This window comes from Belonocnema kinseyi, chromosome 9 (assembly GCF_010883055.1).
Source record: "Belonocnema kinseyi isolate 2016_QV_RU_SX_M_011 chromosome 9, B_treatae_v1, whole genome shotgun sequence".
Taxonomy (NCBI): Eukaryota; Metazoa; Arthropoda; class Insecta; order Hymenoptera; family Cynipidae; genus Belonocnema; species Belonocnema kinseyi.
The window spans coordinates 68,486,570-68,496,998 of NC_046665.1; the positions used below are offsets into that span (position 1 = coordinate 68,486,570).

Here is a 10,429-nt window from a genome sequence, read left to right on the forward strand (position 1 = left end):
TTAAAAATGTATTACGTATTTGGTGTGATAAGTTTTTTATGCAATTAGAGTAATTTATATTAAAAAAATGTAATAAATCTTATATATAAAAACTTGTAAACTCGATGAGTAGCGCAATGGAGGCGAAATCTTACATGGTCAAGTTAATGACGTGGTTTATTCTATGGCGACATCTTTCTTCAACGTATAAAATTAATCGAAATAAAAAATTAAGTTTGTGTCTTTTTATGTTCACTTTCAATAACAGCTGTTACTTTTAATGAATTATTATCATGTATAATATTTAAATTTGTTTCTCATAATTCTTCAATCGTTACATTAAATTACTGAAGATATTTTTCACCAGAATGTGGTTTATTCAATGTTATAGGAATAATAATTTAAAGTTTATGTTGAAATCTAATTTTTTTTAATTAATATAAAAGATTATTAAATTAATAGATATATTGTGAAATCATTAAGTTTAATAATATTATGATATAAATTATAATGAAAAATGTTATTTGAATATAATTGAGTATTGAATATAATTGATATAACTGAGTCATTAACAAAATATTCAGATTCTAAAGCTCAATAATATTATGTTATACATGCTTATACTTTTTACAATAATATTATATTCATATTTCATATTGTAAAATTATTTACAAATTTAAAATTAAATATAATTTCAATCAATTTTAAATTGGTTTATTCAATGTTACAGGGACATTTTTTTAAATTTTATCTTAAAATCTAATTTTGTTAAATAATATAAAAGATGATTAAATTAATAGATATATTGTGAAATCATTATGTTTAATAATATTATAATATAAATTAAAATTTAATAATAAAAAATAAAATATCAAAGTACATCAAGTTTGGATTTAAATTGTTTAATATTTAGTAATATAACTATGTTATTTCCTCTCAGATTATGTTATTAAATATTAGTTATTACTTTCGTAATAAAAGTTTTTTTTTTTTATTTTAAATACTTCTATTACAATTATGTATATAATTTTGTATGGTGCGTCCGATATTGTGAAATGAGTATTTAAATTCAATTTTCTAAATTATATGTACACATATTTTAATTTTTTTAGCTTAATTAGAAAGCTTATTAATAAATTAAATGTAGAGAAATGCAGTTTAAAATTTGAATGAGAATATAATGTAAACATTATTTGAATGTTTTCATGAAAATAATAGTGTAGTGCTTTTTATGTTGTGAATTGATTAATTAATTATGAACTGATTTTACGAAAACTCACATTTTTTGAAATTAGTTTACGAGTTTATTAAAAAAGAAAAATGTTAGAAATGAAAGTTCAAATTTTAAAATGTATTAACTAAAAATTATTTAAAGGTTTTAGTGAGAATTATAGTTTAATGCTTCTTATTTTGTAAAATGACTAATGGGTATAAGCTGAATATTTTTTTAGAACATTAAATTGAATAAAGATTAAAATTTATGATCTCAAATTTAAGTAACATAAGTAACAAATTAATTAATTATTTACTTGTAGGTTATATAATGGAACATTGAAAATGATTTGCATAATATAAATTTATTTATTTTTAAAGTACCTCTATTTCATTTAAGTAATTTTTCGGAATTATGCTGGTGTTCTTGAGATTAATATTTTCATTCAATTTTCAAAAGTATATGTAAAATTTTTTTAATTTTTCCCCTCAAATTAATATTAAGTTACTAAAAAATAAAATTTTTGTAAATAAAATTTAAAATCAGTGAAACAAATTATTTGGGGCTTTTTATGTTGTGAACCATTTAATTAATTATTAGCTGATAATTTTCTTCACGCTTGCTTCATATTGGTTTTAATTAGTGACAAAGGTTATTAATAAATTAGACGTATAGAAATACTGTTTCAAAATTCAAAGGAGAATATACACCTAATGTAAACATTATTTGAATGTTTCGATGAAAATAATTGTTTCATGTTTTTCATTTTGTGAACTGATTAATTCATTATTAACTGATTCTACTAAAAGTGTCATTTTCTGAAATTAGTTTAAAAGTTTAATATTAAATACAATTTTTATAAATAAAAGTTCTAATTTAAACAAATATATAAAGTTAAAATTATTTGAATGTTTTTAACAGAATTATATTTTAATGGTTTTTCTTTTGTTAAATGATCAATTGATTATTATCTAATTAACGTTTTCGGATTATACTCAGAAAACTTTAATAATTATTAAATTAAATAAAGGTAAGATTTATTTCCTGAAATTGAAGTAACATATATTAATTATTGACTTGAAGGTTCTATAATGGAATATTGAATATAATTTGAATATTAAAAGTGAATTCGATTTTTCAAATCATATGGAAATGCGTTTGATTTTTTTCTGAAATTAGTATCAAAAGTTGCCAATAAAACAAATTTTCAAAAATGAATGTGATATTAAAAGAAAATGTAGAGTACAAATTATTTCTGCGTTTGAATGAAAATGATTTTTTAATGCTTTTTATGTTATCATTCATGAAAAAATCAATTAATTGTTAGATGACTAATTTTTTCACAACATCGAACTAGATAAAGATCCAATTATAACTTTTGTTTAAATTAAGTATTTTAAGTTGTGCAATAATTTTTCCTTAACATTTTGCTACCATATTAAAATTCCAGAGTTTTTAAGAAAAATAGGTTTTCTTTTTTTACATCTGGATAATCTTTTCTTTTTAATTTTCAAAGAGATAAGTCAAACAAAATCATTGGAAAAACTTATTTTAAGAATTAGAACAATAGATGCGTCTTAGTAATTTCGAAATATTTTGAGATTAAATTTTTTTAAACAGTTTTTGGAAAATTTTAAGCAGTTAATATTTCATTTTGAAATAATAATTTAAAATTTTAAAGATTTGAAAATTGTTTAAAAAAAAAAAGAAGATTTTAAGACAATTATTTCCGTTTTCCAGGACTTAATTTAAAATTAGGTAAACTTAATTTTTTAGGGCATCAAGAGAAGGAAAAATATATAGTTTAGATTCATGGAATAATTTCAAACAATTTTTTAATAATGGGTTCTAAGAGATCATTACAAAAGATTACAAAACGTTTCAAATTATTTCATAAAATTTAAAAAACGGGTTTAAAAGTTTTTAAAGTAACATCGTGCCATAATATATAATTTTAGAACAAATTTAATAAATTTAAGAGATATGTGGAAGTTTTGAAACGATTAAAAAAGAATGAAAATTTGTAAGATATTTTAGGACTTTTAAAAAAATTCAGGATAATGACATAAATTCTTTAGATTCCCTAAACAATTTCTTTCGATTTTTTAATTGGAAGGATGAGCTTTAGGAGAAAATTTAAAAAGATTTTGAAACATCAAATATTTGCTTAAATTTCGAAAAAGAGTAGAAGATTTTAAAGCAAAATGTTTAAACTTGGTAACATTAAAAAATAAAAAATGAAATAAACCACAAAATTCTATAAATATAGCAAAGATAGAAAGAGAATAAAAAAGATTTTTAAACTGCAGAAGATTTAAAAAAATGCAGATTTATGTGAAAGTTCTTAAACAAAAAGAAAACCAGACGTTAAAAACGCAAACGTCTGGACACTAATGTTTTTTCCAAATTAAAAATTGTGAACAAAATGTGTGGAAAACTGAAAACCTATATGGTAAAGTATCACATACCCTTAATTAAAATAACTTTGAAGGGTCTCAAGTGAAGAAATAAATTTTATTCAAATTCCTAGGAAAATTGGGGATGTTTTCAGGCAGCGTTTTACATTTGAAATAACTTTTCAAAATTTCAAGCAAAATTCCAGTCAGGTAAAAATATTTTTAAGAGTTTAATAGGCATTATATATATATTTATTTTAAAAGGGCTCGAACTTTTCCTATTATATTTTAAAATGCCTTAAAATATATTTTTTTAATCTAGATTTTTTGTTGACGAATCTGAAATATTAAAAAATCTTTTATAATTTTCTTCAAATTTGTAAGAACCTTTTGAAGCTTTTGAGCTTAATTTTTTACATTTTAAATGATTTTTCAAAATTTCAAGAAAAATTGGATTCATTTAAAAATATTTTTATGAATTCTGGAGGCTTTGCATAGATTTAAAAATGTTTTAAACCTTGGAAGCATTTCCGAACATTTATGGAATATTTATAATTTCTTCTGAAATTATAAAAGCCCTAAATATCTTTTGAAAAGGCTAACATTTTTTTAATAATTTGTAAAATCCTGTAAAATAAAATATATATTTTTTAAATCTTCTACATTATTTTTTTGACGTATATGAAATATTTAAAAATGTTTCGTAATTGTCTCATGAAAATGATAAAATTAATATAATTCTAAAAAAAACTGCTGATACTTCTTTCCTTGTTAATAGTTTGAAAATGTGTGAAACTAAAAAAATATCAAAAAAGCATTATTGTGTTACGTCAAAATATTGATTAATGTATTTCTATACCGCACTTCATCCTAAATATATATTTTTAGTTACAAAACGTCTATTAAGTTTTTTAAACTAATAAAAAAAAGTTACGTAACTACAGTTAGGGTGTGGGAAGGTAAAAGGGTTTAAAATAACGTTACGTAATATGTGTACAAGAATAAAAGTGTTCAGAAAATTTTAACAAATAAATTGTTATTAGAAATTTGAGGAAATGATAAAAATGAGTATAAAAGTGTGCGCGCACATAATAGTCCAGTATATATTAAACACGCAATAAAGCTCAAATTTTACTTACATCTAGAAATATTTAAATTTCTTGTTTTATATTTGCAACTGTTGATTCGTCAATTTTTCATAAAAAGTTTAGCGAAGAAGCCTAAACCTACAAAAGCACCAACAAAAAAATAAAGGAAAGCCCAGAACTGATAACTTTTTTTATTTTTATCTTCTGGAGAATTGCTCGGCATCATAAAAAAATGTTGCTTTTTACTGATTGGTCTGTTCCATTTCAAAGACTCTATTCTTCTCAACATGTCTACAGCTTCTTCGATGGTCTGCACTTTTTGTTTTAAAAACTCATTTTCTATATTAGGATCAAAATGTTTCGAAAGCTTTGAAATTATTTCCATCTCTGAGGGAGCATTCTCTAAAAATATGGCACCATAGGCGTATTTAGAAAAGTAATTAGCCATGGCTAATTTATATTTTGTCCTGTACTTTCCAAGTTCTAAGTGATTTCTAAAAGATTTTTGAACATCTTGACTCCAGTAAAATGTTAGAAAGGCTTCTTTCATTTCGTCATAGGTTCCATACCCACGTTCTTCCATCCAAATCGCAGCGTATTTGACGAGAGATTGAATAAAACAATTTTGCTTTTCATTTTCATCCCATTTTTCCGTGGCTGCAAAACGCTCAAAGTTTTGTATGAAAACGTTGGGATTCACCGAATTTTTCATTCCACAAAAATTTAAATCTTTCATATCGAAGTTTTCGGAGGGATCATTTTTCGGACATTGATTTTTGGATTCTGTTATTTCTTTTTGATCTGTTTGTAATTCTTGTGACGTTTCTGGGATTTCATAATTTTGGAGAGATGGATTTTTGGATTCTTTCATTTCTGTATGATCATTTTGTAATTCTTGTGTTCTTTCTAGGAGTTCCTTATTTTGGGGAGATGGATTTTTTGGTTGTAATATTTCTTTTTGATCTGTTTGTAATTCTTGTGACGTTTCTGCTATTTCATAATTTTGGAGAGATGGATTTTTGGTTTCTGTTATTTCTGTATGATCATTTTGTAATTCTTTTGTTGTTTCTGGGAGATCTTTTTTTTGGGGAGATGGATTTTTGGATTCTGCTACTTCTATTTGATCTGTTTGTAATTCTTGTGACGTTTCTGGGATTTCATCATTTTCGGGAGATGGATTTTTGGATTCTGTTATTTCTGTATGATGAGTTTGAAATTCTTGTGTTGTTTCTGGGAGTACCTTATTTCGAGGTGATGGATTTTTGAATTCTGTACTTTCCTTTTGATTTGTTTGTAATTCCTGTGACGTTTCTGAGATTTTTTTACTCTGGGCAGATGGATTTTTGGATTCTTTTGTCTCAGTATGCTCACTTTGTAATTCTTGTGTTCTCTCCGGGATTTCGCAATTTTGGTGAGCCATATTTTTGGATTGTGTTATTTGTGTATAATGAGTTTGCAATTCTTGGTTTGTTTCTGGGAGTTCCTCATTTTGGGGATATGGATTTTTGGATTCTGTAATTTCTTTTTGATCTGTTTGTAATTCTTGTGAAGTTTCTGGGATTTCATAAGTTTGGGGAAATGTATTTTCGGATTGTGTTATTTCTTTTTGATCCGTATGTAATTCTTGTGATGTTTCTGAGATTTTGTTACTCTGGGGAGATGGATTTTTGGATACTGTTGTTTCAGTATGCTGAATTTGTAATTCTTGACTTATTTCCGGGATTTCGTAATTTTTGTGAGATGAATTTTTGGATTCTGTTATTTCTTTTTCATCTTTTTGTAATTCTTGTGACCTTTCTGAGGTTTCGTCATTTTGGGAAGATGGATTTTTTAATGTGGTTATTTCTTTTTGATATTTTTTAAATTCTTCTTGCGTTGCTGGAATTTTTTCATTTTGGGGAGATGGGTTTCTACATTTGGTGATTTCTTTTTGATCTGTATGTAATTCTTCTCGCGTTTCTGGGATTTCGTACTTTTTATTTTTTCCCTGAGGTTGATCAACGATTAAAGACATATTCCAGAATATTTATATCTGTGAAAAAAAACAGTTTTGGAGTATTTTATTCTAAAGCTGAACTTAACCAGAAAATATAATATTGAAATTCGGATTATCTAAAAATTTTGCTTACATTTATTCACTATTTTTCCTAACATCCAGATTTTAAATTTATCAGAAAACATAAGGATACAAATGTTTGACACTTCATAAATTTAAATGAAATTTACCTTCGTTATTATTTTGCTGATATTGATTTCAAATATGCCCATTCGTCAACCACACCTTCACTTTTTAAAGAAACTTTTTCCGATAAGAGTTTAAACTTTTTTTGGAGGAAGTCCTGCCAATATAACACTCAGAAAGATTGAAAATGTCTCTTCGATTCTCAACGCCATAGACGTGAAACCCGAATGGTATCTGTTTTGAGAAACACCAGTAGATTTAAAAATAGAATCTCCTTCCTATTTTGAGACGAAAGCACAGCCCTGCCCAATATATTAGAATATTATGAACTAGAAATGCGAAAGAAATGTTCATTTTATATTTTTATAACTAATAACAAAATTTCATTAATATAAACCATATATCTATATATAATCCTTTTGAACAATATTTTATATTTTAATTACTTTTTGTATTTCAGTTGGAGGATACAAAAAATTTTAGTCTAAAAAAACTTGTTTTTATTAAATTATAAATATAAAATGTAGAACAGATATTGGCGTTACTTTCATCGTTCTCAAAGCTTCGATTCTTAGTCAATAAGAACAAAAAATGTTGTTTATATATAATTTTCTGTGTTCAATTTTGAAAATTTTCCATTTCCAATTTTGCAAATTCTTTGACAGTCTTTTAGTTCAAATATGTAAACTGTTAAAAGATTGTTGTTTTATTTTAAATTGTTTGATTTACAATGCTTCAATTTCAAATTTGTATTCATCACCATGCTTGCAGTGTATGTATTACGGTTTAATTTTAAATTATTTTAAATTTAATTGACTTCTTAAATTTCAAATGTAATTGTTCAAATTGAAAAATATTTAGCTGCGGACTTCAAAAGATGAACTATTAAAAATTGAACAATATATGGATAATTTATCGAAAGGTAATTTTAATTTTGTAGTAACTTAATCGGAAATGTTTGGGATTTAGGGAACTATTATGAAGGGGATAAATGAGGGGAGAAATGTCCATCAGGAAATATAAACTGAGAAAGTATCCCACCAAGTTCAGAATAAAAATATGTGCGGATGAGGTAGACTTTTATAAATAGACTTTATTTTAAATTTTATTTTGTTATTAATTTTAAAAAATGACTAATTCCCTATTTTCTTACTAAATTTTTTTTTCAGGTAACATCCTTCGGTACTATTTTTGGTCTAGGAAATACGTTTTTAATTAATTCTTTTAATCTCACAATTTGTTATTGCATTACAAATACTTAAACTCAATATTATTAAAATTGGAATGCTTTAAGTTATAGAGAAGTTTTCTCACTATATTGAAAAAATTCTAGTAAATTCAATCTAAATGTCACCATTTTTTTCATTTATTTATATTTCTTTAAAATTAGCGTGTTTAATAATATGATACTGTACTTTTAATATTTCTTAAATATCTATGGAACACAAAAAATACATTCTTAAGGTATTTTCAGATGAACTCTTAATCAAAGTAGAATTAAATTGGACTATTTATATTGGATTCGAATTTTCGATAAGAGTAAGAAAATTTTAATACTTATGTGCATGGTGAAACTGAGAAATATTCAAGATCAATAATGTAAATTTTTATTTAATTGAGATGAACACATAAAACAGTATTTCAGTTTATATTTGACTTGAGCAGAATTCTATATTTATAATTCTATATTTTCATTACATTATTTACACTTGAATAATAGTTCTCGAATCCAAAACTTACCACAAATGATTAATTATGGCTAGTTCTTGTTCAATTTCATTTTAAAATTTGTCTCTTTTGAAGAGGCTTTACATACTTCTCAAGATGAATTACCTCTTAGAAAGAAAAACTAAAATATCTGGAATTTACAGTGTATTTAAATCAGTCCTTGCATCATTTCAATTTTGCGTTAGTCCCAGAATGTTCCTTCTAATATAACAATTGAATTAAATTTGCACAATTTTTCCTGTACTTCGTTGAAAATTTATCATTTTAGTCGAAAAACGTTCTTTTTATTGAAAATTGAACTATTTTGTTGAACATTTAGCTTCCTCAGTTGAAAATGCAACTATCTGGTTTAAAATTTTTGTATTTTGTTCAAACTTTGTCTTTTTTAATGGAATAATAATGTTGTAGGTGATCAATTTATATTTTTTGGCTGAAAATTAATCTTTTTGGTTGAAAATGTAACTATTTCGTTGAAAATTCATCTATTTTATGGAACATTTGTCTGTATTTTTTTTATTAATTGAAAGCTGTTTCTCGTTTGAAAACTCAGCTTTTTGGTGAAAATTCTTCTCTTTTGTTTGAAAATTGGCATAATGTTTTAGTTGAGTATTCAAATAATTGGCTGAAAGTCTATATTTTTTGCTCAAAATATGAACTATTAAACTTTTCTTGAAGAATGAACTTTTTTAATCGAAGATTCATCATTGCAAGGAATGGAAGTCATGTTAACCCTTAGGGGACACAATGTGAATAAAGAAGAACTATTTTGTTGAAAATTCCATTTTTCTTGGTTGAAAATCAATTATTTTACTAAAAATGTAATTACTCCACTTTTGGTTCTAAAATTCTCTTTCTGAGTTGAAAACTTGACAATTTTTCACGGAAATTGATGTTTTTTTACGTATGCGTTACGTAATTTGTGGATGGCACCTTATAAAATTCGGTATGATCGATGTCACTTAAAGATCTAGATTAAGGATCTTAAAGATGTCGTTTAAAATATATTTAAGAACAAAATTGTATACATGAACACTATCGCTCTCATTTGTGTTAGGCTGTTTTTTGGCGAAATAATAAAGTTTTACATTAGCAAATGTTACATTTTTGTTAGTTTCATTTTGCATAAAAATGTGATATTCTTTATCACTTCCCTCCAACATTCGATTTTTTAATTCTGAAGTTCTTTTTGCATAAGTTAAAATATTATAAACTAGCAGTTATTATGAAACAAAATTTTTAATATTCAGAGTTTTTCAAAATTTTTCCACAAGAATTAATAATTTCGAAAAAGCGCTTAAAATTGAATAATTTGAAATTAATTTTCGTTTTTGAAATTTACTACATTTTTATCAGAATAAACTTCCAAAACTGCAAAATTTCAGACTGAAATTGTTTAAATTGGACAATTTCGTTAGAAAAGAGTTGCAATCGTATCATTTATAATGCAGAGTATTCAGAATTGAACAATTTTATTTCGAATAAAAAAATCTTGAAATTCAATGATTTCAGATAAAAATTTCGAAAATGGGATATATTCAAAATATTAAAACTAGTTTAATTTCTGTTTCGAATTTTGAAAAGTGGATCATTTAAAAGTCTAAGGAATTGAAATGATATTATTTTGATTAAAAATTGTTCAAAATATAACATTTTTTTATTTAACTCATTTTTAATTCGAAGCAATTAAAATTTGTCAATGAAGTGGAAAACTAAATTACACTTAAACCTGTTAAAAATTCAATTTTTTTCTGGAAATTTAAGCCATCTAATAATTAACAGCCCTCCTAGATCTGCTGACTCACGCAGTTTCTCAGAGGAGCAGGGAGAGAGCGGCTGTGTCATT

At 24.7% G+C, this 10,429-nt stretch overlaps 1 protein-coding gene across 3 annotated transcripts in view; it reads right to left on the reverse strand.

Moving 5' to 3' along the window:
* LOC117180294 (transcriptional regulator DEF1-like) overlaps window positions 1-7,061 on the reverse strand; it is a 17,798-nt gene extending 10,737 nt beyond the window's left edge. For 2 of the 3 annotated variants that reach the window (XR_004468023.1, XR_004468024.1), the window contains exons 1-2: window positions 6,903-7,061; window positions 4,728-6,708 (exon numbers count right to left, since the gene is read on the reverse strand). Coding sequence is in view for 1 of the 3 variants with exons in the window: in XM_033372708.1 (XP_033228599.1) it covers window positions 4,777-6,690 (1,914 nt within the window). In the remaining 2 variants the exon portion in view is untranslated. Of the gene's footprint in view, window positions 1-4,686; window positions 6,709-6,902 lie in introns of those variants that run through there. The other variant, XM_033372708.1, reaches the window with a different exon arrangement.
* Window positions 7,062-10,429: the final 3,368 nt, after the last annotated feature.